The following is an 18,575-nucleotide window of genomic DNA, read 5'->3' on the forward strand; positions in this document are numbered from 1 at the left end:
GAGCTGCAAGTCACAGCTGTGGGAAAGCCCACATCAACCCTGAGAAAAATGGAGCAGGTTGCTCATGAAAAGTTGAGAATTAAAAAGAAAATTCATCAGTAGCTACAAGAAGTTCTTGATCGCAATGATTTACTGTGTTTCAAAATATTAAGGGTCCCCATATTTTTATCCATGCCATTTTTATTTGTTATATTAATTAAAATGTATTACACAGAAAAGCTAAAACAACACATCTTATCTTTTTTAACTCAGAGAAAATCGTTTTTTCTTTTTAAAGTGACACATCTGACCAGTAGATCAGATCGTCTTGGTAGGGAAACTGACACAGCAAGATTAAGTAATGACGTTATCCACGAGATTTACCTTAATGACCTTTCCTATTAAGACAAAAGGTGCTGAACAGGCAGACAATGAAGAAAACTCTTCTGAAGAACTGCAAATAAGGCAGCAGAGTCAAAGCCTGTCCAAGTTAATTGTGTGTGTTCATATGAAACAGACCCAGCCTGTGTAAAAAAACACCAGGGTGATGGCATTGAAAATAAGAAACAATGGCAAGTGAAGGACCACTATCCAGTGACTTTAATAGCAAACTCAGGGTGAGACCTTTCTAATACATGACATCCCTGTAGGATGTTACAACTGTTACTCCAGCTGCAACACAAAGATGAACAGATGACCAACACCAGCCTTAAAAAACAGGGGTGGCGAAACCGATTAGCTAACGCGTCATGCACAGAACTGGAAAAAGATGTAGACTTTGTAGATATATTCAAAATTGCTTTGGAATATATGGTAATTTATTTGACTTCTCACTTATTTCACCCATTACCTATTCACACATGCAATAAAAAGTTATATTTGCTGTCCTTGGTTGACATAAACGAGTGCACAATTTAGTGAAAACCCATTAGTGCCCCATAGTGTTGGGTAAGGCGAGAATGGTTGTAACGCTATTTGCACCTTGCTCATTTTTTTCAGAGACCATGTACACTATACTTAAATAATGTTCATATGTTAAATATATGTAGCGGACCTTCTTATTCTTTTCCTTTCAGCTGCTCCCTTCAGGGGTCGCCACAGCGAATCATCTGCCTCCATTCAACCCTATCCTCTGTATCCTCCTCACCCACACCAACTATCCTCATGTCCTCCTTCACTACATCCAGGAACCTCCTCTTTGGTCTTCCTCTAGACCTCCTTCCTGGCAGCTCTAACCTCAGCATCCTTTTACCAATGTATTCACTGTCCCTCCTCTGAACATGTCCAAACCATCATAATCTGGCTTCCCTGGCTTTTTCTCCAAAACATCTAACATGAGCTGTCCCTCTGATGTCCTCATTAGTGGTCCTATCCATCCTCGTCACTCCCAGAGAGAACCTCAACATCTTCAGCTCTGCTACCTCCAGCTCTGCCTCCTGTCTTTTTCTCAGTGCCACTGTCTCTAAACCAGACAACATTGCTGGTCTCACCACTGTCTTGTCCACCTTTCCTTTCATTCTTGCTGACACTCTTTTGTCACACATCACACCTGACACTTTCCTCCACCTGTTCCAACCTGCTTGCACACGTCTCTTCACTTCTTTTCCACACTCTCCGTTGCTCTGGACTGTTGACCCTAGGTACTTAAAATCCTCCACCTTCTTCACCTCTACTCCCTGTAACCTCACCGTTCTACTTGAGTCCCTCTCATTTCCACACACTCTGTTTTACTGCAGCTAAGCTTCAGTCCTCTCCTTTCCAGAGCAAACCTCCACCTCTAGATTTTCCTCCACCTGCTCCCTGCTCTCACTACAGATGACAATGTCATCTGCAAACATCAGTCCACGGAGATTCCTGTCTAACCTCACCTGTCAGCCTGTCCATCACCACAGCAAACACCCCTACAGCACACCTCACCACTGTCTTACAGCTCTCATACATGTCCTGCACCACCCGAACATACTTCTCTGCCACTCCAGTACACTTCTCCTCCATTCCTCAGGCATCCTCTCACTCTCCAAGTTCTTGTTAAGTAGCCCAGTCAAAAACTCTACCTCCACCTCTCCTAAACACTTCCATACTTCCACAGGTATATCGTCAGGACCAACTGCCTTTCCACTCTTCATCCTCTTCAACACCTTCCTCACTTCATCCTTATTGATCTTTGCTACTTCCTGCTCCACAACAGTCACCTCTTCTGGGTGCAAAAAGAAATTATTGTTCCCATCTTAGAAAAACATTCTTAAATCTTACAACACAATAAGTTACTCTCTTAATTCACACATGACCAGTGAGATTTAAACCAATCACCAGCAAGAACGCAGCACTTCCTGCACCAATCGCATCGTGTTATGCACAATGAAGGACTAATCAGATGCATTTCCCGCCCAGCGTGGCAACACACAAAAGACAGTACACAGACAGACACACACTGAGAACACTTGGAACTGAACTCTGAAAGAATGGATTCTCTGAAAAATGAACACCCTGAATAACAGAACACACTGAACAGAAATTGACAGAGTTCCAGACAGACTCAGCAAAAGTTAAGAGATTTTCAGACCCATCGAGTCCCTCTCTCTCCCTGAGGAGAAGATGAGGTAGAGACTGTTTTACTGCCCAGCAGAGGAGAAACGAAGACATTCTCCTTGCGTGTGTCTGTCCTCCAGCTGACCATCTCACATCAACCAACTCCATCAGACGACCCTGCAGCAGCCCTACGAGGAAGCGAGGAGAGCGAGGAAAGGCAACAAACAGACCCAGGCCTGAGGCCCAAGACTCCAGGGAACATCTACTCTCTCCTACTCCTGCCAGCAGACTGCAGTCGGACCAGCCCACAGACGAATAGACCGAGCCTCAGTAAACCTGAGGACAAGCAAGTAACCTGTGGCTGTGCTGGTTGTCTCACACTAATCTAGTTGGTCTCAGGTTCAAATCAAGTCTCAAATCACTGGTCACAAGCCAAGTCTCCAGTCTCTGGTCACAAGTCCAAATAAAGTCTCCAGTCTCTGGTCACAAGTCCAAGTCAGGTCTCAAGTCTCTGGTCACAAGTCACGTCTCAAGTGTTACGGTTGCTATGAACAATGTTTATTGTATGCTATGCAGACTGCAAAGCTCTACACAGTTAGTAACAAGTATTAGACTGACTGACCTGTCTGGGTGTGTTTTGAGGTGCCTGATAAAATTAGATATTGTCAATCCAGCATGTTTTATTTTTATACTCCACATCTTTCATGATGTTGCTTGTTTAGGCTTTGCAAGAAGTCATAATAACCAAGTTTGATAACAAACATGACTATACTGACACCATGTTCACGACACTAATTTCAGTTTACTGCAATTTACAGTCACCTGTGGCAATGGGTTTGTCCTGCCTACTGATAGAGGGCAGCAACACACCTTTTCTGCGCCTAATCTGCCACTTATTTACCAGAAGAAGAAGAAACTAGTAAACACACTGCCTGTCAGAAATTTACCTTAATGCGGTAAAAGGAAATTTAATAGTTGGAAACAAGCAGGATAGTGGTATAATATACTGTGTAGTACTGTATAGTACTGTGTCAGTATTGTGCTGGAATCGTCCCTGCATCTTGATACAACTCTGGATGCTAGCTTGCCACAGTAACTGTAACATATGCTGTTGGAGGAATTAAAAATGTTTACCCTCCTGTGACCTAATCCACCTTACTTTAGTATAACTGAAACACTTGTGAATGGGGCCTATTGTTTATTGTGGAAATATAATTGTTGCTCTCAGTGAGAACAGTTTGCGCTAACATTGACTATTTGATAAGGGCCCAGATGTCTTTATGTGAGAAATCACCTCCCTTTTGTGTTACCATGAAAACTGATGTGTTGGGCTACAAGCAGCCAGTGACCCTCATGCTGTACTAAGGTGCTGTGTGACTATTACTCCTTGCAAGTAAAACTTCTGTATAATCTTACCGAAGTTTGTCCGCTATTTGTTGGAAGAATTTACCTAACACATACCATTTAAAAACCAACAAAAACAATGAAACTTAACATAGGTTTTTTTTCATGCACACACTCATGACTGTATAACAAGAAATATGATTATGAAAACAAAATAAATATAACCTCGTACCTGTTTCCACATTGTTCCAGCAGCTAGTGGAGAGTCTGACCTTGTTGTCTTATGTGCTCCTGGATGGGTAAGCCTCCTGCAGCACTAATGACCTCAGTAGACAGCAGAGCCGGAGTCACAACTGGAGTAACAAGAGAGACCTACAGTAAGTACCTCACCGAGGATACAGGGCAAAGATACAGACACATGGATGAATGTCTGAATAATCTAAAACTGAATGACCGAATGAAATAAATGAAATCAGTACCTAGTCTGTCTCCATGTATGAAGAGGACAGCAGCCAGATGGGGGTTTCAAGCAGTCTGAGCTGGGCCTTGTGGCATTCCACTCCTGTTGGCCTTTGGTGGTGGTGGTGGGCATCACCAGGAGGATGGCATGGGGTTCTGGGTGGCAGAGGGTCAGACCTCTGCAGAGCTCTGGGAAGACTCTCTGGAGTGGTGGAGTGGGACACCCACCCTGGGGTGTCTACCACTGTCACCTGGTTGATCAAATTTAGTCAGGGTCAGAAAAGACTTAAAGATTTAGTAAAGATGACGAAAGTTTAAACTTGTGTCTCCACCTGCTTTCTAAAAGCAGTACTATTCTCTTTAGAGCTGTGAGTTGTTTTTTGGTAAAAGCATTTTTGCCCAGGATGGTGTTTCCTGCTGAGGTGTCTCACCCAGTAACAGTGCAACCACAGGGGACAGGTTCAGCTCTGAACATTTATTACAGTATATCCCAGCCATATATGCACAGGTAGAATTGTCCACAGTCCCTTTAAACTGGTATATTAGTATCCAATTGAAAACATAACATATAAGGTTGCCATATAAACTTTTCTGTTTTTTAATTATGAAAGCAATTTTTAGAAAAAAATCCACAGTCAGATTGTGTGTCAAAATGTCAGTCTGAAATCTTTCTCAAGCTTTTGGTAATTCCAGCTCTGCATTTACTTCCCGCTGCTGATTCAGTGTTGTTCTATATAACTGAGAAAGAATCCACAAATCATTCTACAGGTGGATCAAGGCTGGATGGTGTATCAGGTCAGACAGTGATGTGGGACCCTCCACACTGTCAGCCTATGGAACAATTCCTGACTGCTCTACCCTTTCATGGTATGAGATCACACTATGGGCCGTAAAGTTCAGACTGCAGAAATAGGCCACTAATGGATAATGGAGCAGCAGGAAGTAAGCCAGACCACCACACTTCTATAATGATTACTGAGCAATGCATTATTAAGAAAATGGTGCATGTCTAGTGTTCGGCTGATAAAACAGAAGGCTTAGCTGCATATATCACGAAAATGTGATTTCACTATGTGTAACATAGCATTTACCCAGCCACTGATACTTTCAGATAAAATTAGAGCTCTGTGTGAATTTTCAAGTGACAGAACCAACTTTTGAGTTACACTCTCTGATAGCTGTTACTGAGCATAGTTAAGTTTGATTATCACTTGAAAAAGCTGGACAGTATTCATATAAATAGTTTAATTTATAAATTAGTTTTACCTTAGTTCTGCTTTTCTTTGTGTTCTTCTCACTAATCTGAAGAGGCGAGGCTCAAAAAATGGATATATGTACAGCAATCAACACTTGAATCACACAAGACATTATACAGCTATTGTCACTGGCTGAGTAGTACTCATGATCCATCGAATAAAGTGAATTTGATGTAAATCTGGTCGAGTGTTCCTTACACATACAGTATGGTATCATTGCAAAGGTAAATTGTAAATGTCAAACCAAGAAAGACAGACTCAAAGTAAAACCACTGTTCGTTCTCTTTTATTCATGTATATATATATTAATATATATATATATATACCTATGTGTTTGACTGCCACTGTTAAAAAGTGTGATTCATCACATTATCACCTGTAAGCATAAATAATAACTTTTTTTTCTCTCTTGAAACCTGGTAAATAAACCAACTGAAAACAGTTATGGGTCATTTTCAGCACCATTGAATAGTACATTCTCTATATTGCATCAGGATATAAAAATATACAGATATAGTGTTATGTCTTCTTTAAAACATTCTTTCCATGTTGTTCAATGGCATGAAACAAGAGAGGAAGAAAAGACCTCATACTGACGATGAGGATTGTTACCGTCTATATTGTATCATCTATATTATTAACCCATAGCACATCTGTACTGAACTGTCCATTCATCCATTCACAGCAGTTTTAAAACATGAGTAGCAGCCACACGTGGGAGAAACCAATGAAATAAAACACAAGTTAGAATCCTCTGAAACATGTAATGCTCACAGTGCCACTGGCCTCCCAACCACAGAAAGAAAAAGAGCACACAGACATAGGAGTGTTTCAGCGTAGTGGAAGGGAAAACCATGAAAACCACTCAGGTCAGTGGGCCGTAATCTTCTTTGAACCATGACCACTTGTGTTACAGTCACACTCTAAGCACAGTTTACCCACAATACAAAGTGATGGTGATGATCATGATGCTGATGGTGCTGGGGTAACAAACTTCCCCACCCCTTTCCCGAAAAACATAAAAACAATATAAATTCAAAACCGGAAAAGTCAGAAATAAAATGCAATAAGTCAGTTTTAATAGTTTGACAGACATGAAGAAGTGAAGGCGCAGTCAGAGTGAGACTTCGGTTTGCAGTGCATAGAGAGGGACTTCTGAGGTGGAGACAGATTCAGCGGTTGGTCGATCAGATGGGATTATTGCCTTGTGTCAGCCTGGCTCACACACACACAAACACAACCACACATGCACAGTAAACACCCACCCAGAATGAGCAAGACAGTGAGAGAAAGAGAGCAGGGCTTGTTGATCAGATTCCTGTGGTTGTTCTCTCTAGTAGCCTCCAGGGTCTGGGAGTGTGTACCTTTGTATATGTGTGAGATATATGTCCAAACAAGTCCAAAAGAGGCCTGGCTCCACCCACAGTCTCATTTTCCATCCATCCATCAGTCAGAGTGGTGCTGCGGCCTGCTGTCCTCCGACAAGGCTTCACATTCGTGATGAGGAAGCCAGCTCGTAGAACAAGACGTAGGCGTCGCTACTGCGAACTTGGCTGGAGGACATTGGTGTTACTCTGGAAGAAGAGAGAGAGGGGAAAAGGTTGCATTGTAAGAAACAGAATAGTTATGGTGAACGCACAGCAAGTCATATTTTAACCGTGACTGAAGTCTTTTGCCATCTATGAAGAGAATAACTAAGGTACTGTAGATATTAAAACCATGGGTTAGTTTCAGTTATTTTTTCTTTACTTTTCTTACAGATTGATGTCTGCGAAGATTCTCAGTCGTACAGGTGAAGTTTAGGTCAAAATGTTTCACTACTCATCCAAGTAGCTTCATCAGTCTATGAGAAAGCTGGTATGGAACCTCAAATTTATCCTTCAGGTTGGTTTTACTCTACCCCTAGTCCAAATAGGCTCGTTAAATGAACTATGTAAATGGGGTGAGAGTCGATAGACCCACACTCCTGAGTTGGTTTCATTTCACACCTGGTCTGAATAGGCTCGTTAGGTAAACTGTAGATGTTTTATACCAGCTTTCTCTTAGACCAATGAAGCTACTTGGATGAGTAGTGAAACATTTCAACCTAAAAACTAGAAGTCCAGTTACCATGACTCAACTTAGACTGATGGTCATCGCTACTATGTTATTGAGTTTTTCCCACTAGGGTTCCTGGTCATGCTCTTGGTGATAGAAGTAGTAGCAAATCTTTGCATCTCTTTTATTATGATATAAACTACATTAATAAACCCTGATGTCTTGATAAAGTCCTCAAACTTACCTGGAGTCATTAAAGGTGTACCATTCTCCCGAGTTGGGATTGCGGCAGTAGGCTGTGTAGTGACCACCCATAGTGGTGCCTGAGTGGTTGGACACTGCATACAGATTGTACACTGCATTTACTGCAACAGCAAAAAAACAAAAACAAACCCAAAGCCCATAGTTACTTTTTCTTGTATACTGACATATTACAGTCTCTGGCCTATTATATATTCAAACATCAAAATCTGTATTTTTGAATCAGTACTTACTGCTGTTTTCTGAGGCAAACTCCCGCAGGTCAAGATCCTTCATGGGAAAGTTAACAAAGGTGGACAGTTTGCTGGTTCTACGTGCTTCAGAGAAGCGTTTCAGGTCTGGACAGAAGGGGGAGTCAAGGAACTGCTCTATCCAGTATATGCCTTTCAATACATAAAATCAACATCTTTTAGAGTTGTGTACAATGTTTCTCATTGGGTGGAATATAGAAAAATAAAAATGGAAAAATATCTTCATTCACAGCGTGTGCTCAGGTCACTGAGGTTTCAAAATGAGACATCAGTCAATTTATTGATTTGACAAAGGAAGCAGGGTCAATTACTAGCTCGCACAAACATTTGGTCATTTATGGATGTCACTGCTCATTACAGCTGATTATGGTCTACTGGGCTTCAAACACACCAGAGTTTCCTGGTTGTATGTCAGAGCTGTCTTTCAATAATTGCTCAGAGCATTTCTCAAAGCACCACTCAACGTTTAGGTGAGGTGACATTTCTACAAATTGGTCGCACAAAACCACTGTGATTATTCACAGGGTTGACATTTTTATAATCCACTACAAAATACTAATGCCCTGGCAAGTCTCAATAATTTTTGAATTTCAGTCAACTAGTGTATACTACAGTATATCCATAAACCACACACAATATCCTCTTGACACAGATACTGTATACGTTCTCCTATACACTCATTGCAAATGCATAATGAAACACATCAGTATCAGACACTAAAGGAAAGGATACGCAGCACTAAAATCTTGGGGAACTTCTGTATTGTGAATTTCTTAGTGCATCTTCTTCGGGCTTTACATCTGTAGCACGTCTGTGTAGTGAAAATACAGAGTTTATTGAATCATGGTTTACAAGGAGTTTCTATTTAGTTACAATCCAGTAAAAACTGTATATGCGTACAACTAGTAAAATTATTTGTATATGACAGTAGCATTGATCAAATGATTTCTAATACTTTCAAAAACTAATTCATATTTAAAAACCAAATAGGCAGAATAAAAAAATAACTGCAGGATACTATTAAATAACATGCAATGTATTTATTAAGGAAGATACAATAGATATAGTTTAACTAGGCTTGTTCAGCATTACTCCTTGAGGAAGGATAGCCCTCCAGGCTTTTTGCTGTAATGAATACCTACCGGCTTCTCGTCCCCATCAAGGATGTCCTCTTTGGTGAAGAGCCGCATGCAGTCCATCAGACTTACCTCACCATAGCCCTTCTGAGCACAAACATAGGCGCATTCACATTAGCATGAACATGAGCAACCACACAACACACAGGCACACACACATAAGCAGGAAGCAAAGCAAAGCACAAGCAGAGACAGAGGAAACAGAAAGCTCATGTTAAGAGCTGTGAACAGATATTAATTAACAAAGGGCTAACTGTGTTAGTGTGTGTGTGTGTGTGTGTACCTTGGAGATAGGTAGAGAGAGATCCCAGAAAGGGTCGAAGACAGTGGAACAGAAACCACAGTAACTGCAAGTCAGAGAGCTCTTCAGCTGCCCTACAAACAAGTCTGGAATAGCGAACACAACATCAAATAAACAGGTCACTAGAACAATGACATATGATTTAGTTTAAAAAAAAAAAAAAAAAAATTATAATATATATATATATATATATATATATATATATATATATATATATATATATATATATATATATATATATATATATATGCATGGATTTAGATTCTTCTGTACCTTGGCCATCTGAAGAATGTTCTACTCACCTACGATCTTACTGTCTTCCCTCTCCAGGTATTTGCTCCACATCTTCTTCCCTTTCTCTTCATCCCTGATGAAACATTAGAGTCTTTAGTTCCTATTATTAAATACAGTACAGAGTGACTGAAAAGATGTCAGGAAGGCATAATGACGATACAGTAAAAGTTTAATGGGACCTGACCTACTTTACATTTTTTTATATCATCCAGGTGACAGAATGTGGCTAAGGGGATTAAAAAGGCACTTTTCAAACCCTGAAACACAATATCAAGCTGGAAATAAATGCATGTGCTTATTTTGAAATGTTGAATAGTAAAGTTGCAGAGATTAATTCTGACCCTTAAATAAGCCCCTGTTAGATAACTGGTAATCATATCCAAGAACTGGAGCATTAAGCTGATCTGGTCCATAGAAATGCCACAACTGAACAGAGGAGGTGAAACCATTGCACACAATCTTAAATTTAAGCCTTAATGACTCATGTTGCTTTAAGTTACATACATGTATAATATAATCTATACCATTCCAGCATAGTTCATATTCATATTTACAGCACTAATTATTTCCCTGTTTTACAATACATAATAGTAGTTTTCATCAGGTCTGCTGATCCTGGACAGAATCATTTGCACCAAAGCATCAGTGCAGGTACACATACACACTCGCTATCAGGCAGATTACTTACAGCAAGTGGTCAAAGTCCTCCACAGTGCCTCTGGGCCTGACGGTGACTCTGTTGACCTCATTGTGCAGGCCATCCAGGAGGAACCGCAGGAACTCCTGAGCGTCCTGTTGGCTGCAATTCACACAGACTGGCAATCAGGTGCGTTATTCTCAGACAGTTCTTAGAAAATCCAAATACATGAAAACAGATGTTTGACAGTATGTCAATCTTAAAGTGTAGAGAGTAACAAAGCTTACTTGTATCCCACAAATCTGGGTGCATATCTCTGGATCTGAGTTTTGAATTCAGATGGGCTGACTGCCTCGCTGCTGGATGACGCCCACATGGTTTGTATCAGCTTGGCAAATTCTACCAACACAGGTATGAAATTCATGTAGTTAATCTTACAAAAAGGTATTCAGGTTAGTGTGTCGAACGTGACCTATTATAGGTCGCATTTTTTTTGCATATTTTAAGGCAATTCCATGGCATGCACATAACTTGCCTTGTTTCCCTGATTTACACAAGTAGAGAGATGCAAATTTAGAGGGACAGACTTGTGCGTTACTGTGAGGAACTCTGAGGAGTTGTTGTTTTGGACTCTAGGGGGCCTGTGTGACATGTCTCTCACCTTCCATGAGGGCTGTGTTTGTGCGGCTGTTGTTGTTAAGGTCTCTGCGGTGAGAGTTGTGCAGGCAGTAGTCTCGCAGGCTGTGAGTGTTACTGAGACACTGCAGGATACTGTTCATAAAACACTGCAAGGGAAAAAAAAAAAATATATATATATATGTATATATTTTTGGCCTATCTGATTACAGTGCACAGGTCAAAACAATCCAGACTTCTTCACAGATTCAATTCTTCCAGTTTTAATATTTGTGCCCTGCTATAGCTCTTATATGTAAAATATATGTCTATACAAGCATTTGGTCATATATTCATGATAACTACATTTTTCATAATTGTGGTAATATTAAAAATATGCTTTGTAGATCTGAAAAAGTTTGGTGAGATCAAGAGGGAGGAGTCCTCCCTGTTCCATAGTTCAGAGCTCTCTGATTAGGTTACGCACACATGCACACACACACACACACACACACGCACACACGCACACACAGTGACAGCGACATGCACACAGACATACACACACACACACACACACACACACAGTGACAGCGACATGCACACATGCGCACACACACACACACACACGCACAGTGACAGCGACATGCACACATGCACACACAGTGACAGCGACATGCACACAGACACACACACACACACAAACACACAGTGACAGCGACATGCACACATGCACACACACACACACACAGTGACAGCGACATGCACACATGCGCACACACAGTGACAGCGACATGCACACACACACACACACACACACAGTGACAGCGACATGCACACACGTGCGCACACACACACACACACACACACACACACACACACACAGTGACAGCGACATGCACACAGACACACACACACACACACAGTGACAGCGACATGCACGCAGACACAGCACATACTGTTTATTTTAAGAGGTGTCTTTCTGCCTGTTGCCTGGCAGATACTCTGCTGGACCACCACTCTTGTGTGGACTCCACCAGGTATCAGTGTTGTACTTACAGTGTTTCCCAGGTTCTTTAGTCCCACCAGACCTTGGGCACTCTTGGAGTTCTGAAATGCAAAAGACACGATATTTAGATTAAAGTCCAAAGGCAAATGCAGTGACTGTTTTAAACTTTAAATTTCCTTTTGTCTTATCCTTGTGTTTATGTGCATGAATAATATTACAATAATAATAATAACAACTTTTAGGGATAAATAATGTCTATTGGAACATTTTCAACATCCAACATTTACTGAAATGTTCTTTTCTTAGCTACTTTTCTTCTAGTTAGCCTACACTTCCCAAAATACCTCTGGACAAACTTCATGGATGGGAACTATATCTATTTAGCTATGACTGTAGACTTTTCAGACTTTTATGTATTTGACAAACGTAAAATTGTAGCTAGGCATTTCTCCACAAATAATTTGGAGCACATAAATACCTGCATTTCCATTAATAAAAGAGGAATAATAAATTAAAAAGAGTTTTTAAATACTAGAAAATAGGTTTTCTTTAGAAAGATACTTTAATCTCTCATATATTGACGCCACAAGTGGTTGAAAATTGTTACACCTCTTCATTTACCAGAGACATATTTACATTGTTGTGTTTTTCCATAATATTCTTTTTTTTGAACTTTTTCCTGAATAACCCATATTTGTACTGTACTTTGCCACCAGCTGATTTCTAACACTGCTTAAGTGTACCGAATCAAGGAAACCAGGACATGTGACAAAGATGTGATCTATCTACACACAGTTGAATGTGTGTGAATGTTTTGCCTGTCTGGGAAAAAACAGGAGGTTTATCCTGGTGAACATCGGCTGTAGAGAGGAACTTGTTATCTCACAGTAAGTTCCTCTCTTGGTAATTGCTCCCAAATGGCAGAGATCTCATCAACAACACTAGATAATATGGAATCACAGCACGTGAAGGATTTTCTACACTGCAGCATTTACTGTTGCAAATTCTCAGTGCATGAAGAGCATGAAATATTCACATTTCCTCTCAGTGACACACAACAGATGGAAAATCATATTATCATGGTTTCAAAACCTTAAAATGGTGTAAAGGGCTTTGCAGAACTTATGTCATCACTTGCTGCAGTTAAATTTCATTACATAAGTTGAGTGGTTATATAATTGCATTGCCAGAGGAAGAAATAACACAGAGGTGGTGGATAAGGAATGCATTTGTGCCCTTGTAGAGGCAGTAGACAATTATGCTTTAAAAAAAAAAAAAAAAAGAAAGAAAAAAAAAAGAAGCAGTGCCAACTTCAAATCATTTTCACGTCCTTCCATTTCACTTATGTTTTTCTTCATGGCACAGTCATGGTGTGACAATAACTGCATGACAATACAGTGATTTTAAATAAGAAACCAAAAAAATGCATAAAACAGGGTAACCTGTGGTTAGCCCACTGTACACAGAAACTAACAGGCTGGTAATCTGAGCTTGTATTTTCTAGGCAAAGAGCAACTCTTCATGGCTGGCAGCTTAGCACCAGTCACCTGATCTCACTGGAAATGGAAATCCATCTTTTCCTCATACTACCTGGTACCCTCACCTCTAATGAGTCTAAAGCACATCACCACCATTAAAATTGGGCAAATTCAAGAGGAGACCATGCAAAAGCTGCACCCATTTAACTATAACCACAACATGGAAAGATAAAGAAAGATTGGTTCCAGAGTTGACTTCAAAAGCATTAATTGGGGAAAAGGGACATAAAACCATATAAGAAAAATGGTTTAAAACTTGTTACCTTAGTATGAGACCAATTTTATATCAAAGAAAAATAACATGCTACATAAATTTGACTAAAAAAAGCAATCCTTCATAATCTGGTTTCAGGTCTTCTGAACAAAATAAAATCTACAATACGTGCTAGAGAGGCAGGAGGCAGCTCATACATACTAAGTCTTGTGGTCAGCAGCCTGACCACACCCTGGATGTGACCTGACAAACACCACATTTCAATAGACTGCACAGATTCATTTGCATACACTTAATGACCTTGCTGACACAAGAGAGTTGTCCACTGAGATCTTACCATATCAAAAGATATAGACAGACTCAAAACACATTATATGAGTGTCCTGAGAATTGTATTCTCAGTCCCCAATCATTTGTTTCAAAGCAAAATGTTTTTTAAAAAAGCTGTTGCAGCAGCACTACCAGCTCTACACTGATAAAACTGGTGCCCATAATACATTGATCAACTTGAAGTCAATGTAATTTGTCGGCTATTATTTTTTGATTGATCAATGGTGCTATTAAAGGTCAAAAATGTTCTCACAATTCACAGGCAATTTTTTACATTGCTTATTTAGACAACAAACAGTCCAAAAACCAAAGCAATTTAAATGATACATGTTTTCTTCATTTAAATTTTGCACTAATTTTTAGTGATGAACTTTTTAAAGCTGTCTTATATTGAAACTTGTAAACACAACACTAACATACTTGTTACCTTAAGGTACTATCTGAACATCTTCAGCAGGTAAAATTTGCCTATTTATAAATCCAGCAGATACAGAGCAACACTAGTATTCATTTACAATCATAATTGTACCCACCTAATGAATGCAAATCCAATGTGTTTATCCCCACCAACTCCTGAGGGAATTACTTTAAGATTCCAAATGATCCACTATGGTACTAGCTAGTTGCTAAATTTGTCTGTCTCATATTTGGTATTGGGCAGGTAATGCACAGTTGGCTCTTTCTTGCTGAAAACAACGTCCTCAGGACAGATGTTCTGAGAGTGAACCAAAATAATAAATTGGGCATAAAAACCAAAACACTGATCACACACAGGTTTAGAAAAAGGACATGAATGTGACAGCAGGAAAAAAAAAAAAGTCCTGTCTTGAGCTCTCTCTCTGGAGGTTCACATGATTTGAAGCATGTCTGTTCATCAGGAAGGTAAGCCTGCAACTTATGTAGTTATATGAAGTGATAAGGGAAAGGCTTTTTACTATTATATAGCCTGCTGTCTGCTATTGAGGAGAAAGAATGTCAGTATAATAGATGGAGGGAAAACTCCACTGCTTAATTAACTATGGCTTATCTACAGTAAATCCTCCATTCTGTAAATTCCCTTCTGTTGAATAAAAAACTTAATTATGGCTACATAATGTAAATATACCAACACCCACTTCCTGTTGTATGTTCAGCCGCATATCTCAGCGATGGTTCAGACAACATGCAGGACAAATCCTCTCTGGTCACCTCATATTTTATATCATAACACACCCAGCCACACAGGATCTTCCCTCACCACTGGAATGTGTATGACTGGCTTTGCTGCACTCTGCTGAGTAATGCAATGGCTGTTCCCAAAAATAGCAGCTTGCCTTTTAATAACGCCTGCTTGTCCACTTGCAATTGGCTGATCCTTTGGACAGCTTGGCAAACGTCACAATGATGAAACAACATTGCAGCTCTGTCTCCATAGCAACGTTTTTCTTACTTTTTCACAGATGCAAAGCTAGAGGACATGGTGACATCACAGTGACAGGGTTGAGTGTTGAGAGGTCGTGTGTATGAGAGGTAAGCGTATGCAGAGCTACAGTAGCTGGGAATGACAAGGAGAAGATGTGACTTAAATACTGAGAATATTTTTAGATTGAAGCTGAAAGACAATATTTTATTCTGATATTCAGCATTTCAATTTTACAATCACACACTAAAAAAAGGAACTGCAAAAGATCAGTCTCCATCCATTATTATAAAAAACAAAATCACAGGAGTTGCCTCATCCAAATAAACAACTGGTGACGCTAATTTTCCAGTTGGATGCCATTACAAATACAAAATGACCTAACAAAGAGTGCCAGTCAAACCTCAAACCATATGAAAACATGATGTACATATGGGATTTTGTTCTGCCCCCCCCGGAGCAGTACTGCTCTGGTATTTCCCTTCTCTTCAGTGGAAGCCACATGATTTGTGTATTCAGATCTAAAGCAGTGTGTTTTAGACCCTTTAATATATGTGTGCACTGATCCATGAATCACTGGCTCAAGCTATAATACCACCCTGTAGCATGACTATAATGCTATAAAGGTACTTCTGTTGTGGAAGTTCTGCTGGGAGTCAGACACTCAGGCTGGGTTTTTCAAGCAAGTAGAGATGGAAAAGATGGAAGCATAATATTTATATTGTTACTGAGCACTTAGAGCTCATGACTGCAGTATCACATGCTCCTGGGATTCATCCATTGTCTAAATTACCAAATAAAATACACAAATTATCACTGTTATAAGAGACCACTGGAGATCTTATATGTATCAGTATTGGGTGTAATTGTAACTGTATTATAAGATTTCAGTTTGACTGTTGTGACCATGTGCTACCAGATACTGTATTTTGACTCAAGGTAACCCCCTACATTAAGTGCAGAATTGGGAAGCAGCCACTGGCTGATCATGAGCCTGATCAAAACAAATACATTAATTACAATTAATACAGCTAAAGTATTTAACAATATAATAATATGGTTTAGCAAATAACAACCTTACATGTCAAAAGTAAACATTAGTTTATCCATCTAATTTTCTTGGTGGCAATAAAATTGAAGTAGAGTATTAAAGTAGAGGAGTTCCATCACAGTATCACTGCATGACAGAAAATGACTTTTTTTGGTCAGAAAAAGATATGAAAAGGTGGATGAAATAAAGTAAGAGGAAAGATATACAAAACCACCAATCACATGAAGGAATATACATGCTCTGGCCATTTTCCAGCAAGGCAGCCTAGAGAGGGTAGGTTTATATAAATACTTTATTTATAAATGACGGGAACAGCATAGGCAACTAGCAAGCTACTTTGGAAATTCTACTCCTTTGAGGCTAAAAACACATCTTGAATAGAGAGATGGCGTTAAAAAGCATTCCAGGGACCAGGTTGAATTGCTTCCTAAAGCCGGGAATATGAGACAGCGGAAATGTCCATTTGGCATGTGCCCAGCTCAGTGGAAGTAAAATCTGTTCATCCACTGCTCAGTTAAATGTGGGACTGTTGTTCTGAGAGATGGAGTGTGGTGTTAGAGAAAATGGGTCAAAGCGAGGTAAAGAGCCTGGAAGAAATGAATAATCCCTGATTCTGGCTCTGCGAGCTGTAACGTAAGAAAACCTAAGACATTTAATTACTACAGTTTTTTTAGAACGCATTCAACACCTTTGATATGTCTGACAGATACAGTATAGGCAATCAGATTTGATGAGAAACATAAACATAACATTTCTTTGTTGACATAGGGTACTGAACATTTAATTCCTACTTTGGCAAGAAATGTTTCAGCAGATATGTTTGATAGAGTGACATTAAAGCATGACTCCTACGCTATTAAACTACACTGGCTAGTAACAATTTGTGTATGTTGCATTTTGTCATACATTGGTTGCTAGCACCAAAGGACAAAAATGTTTCTTTGCTGTTTGCACTGAAGAGAAGCTAACATTAAACCTAACCTTTTAAAGACACACATCCTCCAACAACCTGCACACACTTGTTGCTACAGCACCTCCTTAGTAATTTAAACCTTGTGGAGGCTGGAGGTGGCATGAGAAAATAACAAGCTCAGAGCTCAAGTGATATAGCCTAATGAAATCCCAGAGGGAAGCTAATTCCAACCTACAAATGCATGAAACTCACTGTACCATCTGCTATTAGATTCAACTTCTCTTTGGCCAATGAAATTATGACCATTTTTTATCTCTGTATGTGTGCCCATAATTAGAGTTTAAGTAGAAAGCAAGTCTGCGTAATATAGAAAATAGTATGGAAAATCTTGGGTGACTGACATTTATATTGTCTCACGGCAACAAATTTTGGACCACTCAAGTAGTCTAGAAACCCCATGAAACAACTTCTAGACCATCATGGGACACCAGAACACATAAAACATTAATATTAAAAATATTAATGGATCCTGACAGGAGCTCAAAATGTTAATACACAATCGTTGTGGATGACTAATATCTAATTGCAGCTGTTGCATTGTTATAATAACATGCTGCCCAGCTCAAAAGCAATAACTAGTGCCACTTCCCTTCCTCTGCTCTGCTGTGTCTCTGGGATTGTAAACTAAACTTCACACTACCAGCAGCAGGATGCCGAGGTCCACCTGGCAGTGCAGAATGCCAACTGCTGATTGTCTGGCAAAGACACGTGAGAGAGAGCAACAGAACAGACTGTTCTAACCTGTCTCTCCGTTTGGCAGATCGTCATAAACAATCCATCTCACCGTCTCTCAGAGAGTTACTTCTTTTGCTGCTATTGTTTCTCCCATGTGACATGTTTGCTCACACACCAATTAGTGTGTGAATGTGCGCACACACACACGCGCACACACACACGCACACACACCATTTGATAAAGAGAGGTAGTCTATGAATTTCCCCCTTCCAAAAAGCACAGAGGAATGA

At 39.8% G+C, this 18,575-nt stretch overlaps 1 protein-coding gene across 5 annotated transcripts in view; it reads right to left on the reverse strand.

Annotated features, from left to right (window-relative positions):
- Window positions 1-5,837: 5,837 nt before the first annotated feature.
- Window positions 5,838-18,575, reverse strand: part of usp2a (ubiquitin specific peptidase 2a) — a 31,843-nt gene continuing 19,105 nt past the window's right edge. For 2 of the 5 annotated variants that reach the window (XM_026293163.2, XM_026293182.1), the window contains 11 exons: window positions 12,156-12,206; window positions 11,146-11,269; window positions 10,772-10,883; window positions 10,536-10,646; window positions 9,856-9,920; window positions 9,536-9,639; window positions 9,259-9,339; window positions 8,849-8,927; window positions 8,099-8,203; window positions 7,849-7,969; window positions 7,057-7,141 (listed from right to left, as the gene is read on the reverse strand). In XM_026293163.2, the coding sequence (XP_026148948.1) occupies window positions 7,057-7,141; window positions 7,849-7,969; window positions 8,099-8,203; window positions 8,849-8,927; window positions 9,259-9,339; window positions 9,536-9,639; window positions 9,856-9,920; window positions 10,536-10,646; window positions 10,772-10,883; window positions 11,146-11,269; window positions 12,156-12,206 (1,038 nt within the window). Of the gene's footprint in view, window positions 7,142-7,848; window positions 7,970-8,098; window positions 8,204-8,848; window positions 8,928-9,258; window positions 9,340-9,535; window positions 9,640-9,855; window positions 9,921-10,535; window positions 10,647-10,771; window positions 10,884-11,145; window positions 11,270-12,155; window positions 12,207-18,575 lie in introns of all 5 variants that reach the window. The other 3 variants (XM_026293191.1, XM_026293153.1, XM_026293173.1) reach the window with 3 other exon arrangements.

Source organism: Mastacembelus armatus, chromosome 13 (genome assembly GCF_900324485.2).
Source record: "Mastacembelus armatus chromosome 13, fMasArm1.2, whole genome shotgun sequence".
Lineage (NCBI taxonomy): Eukaryota > Metazoa > Chordata > Actinopteri > Synbranchiformes > Mastacembelidae > Mastacembelus > Mastacembelus armatus.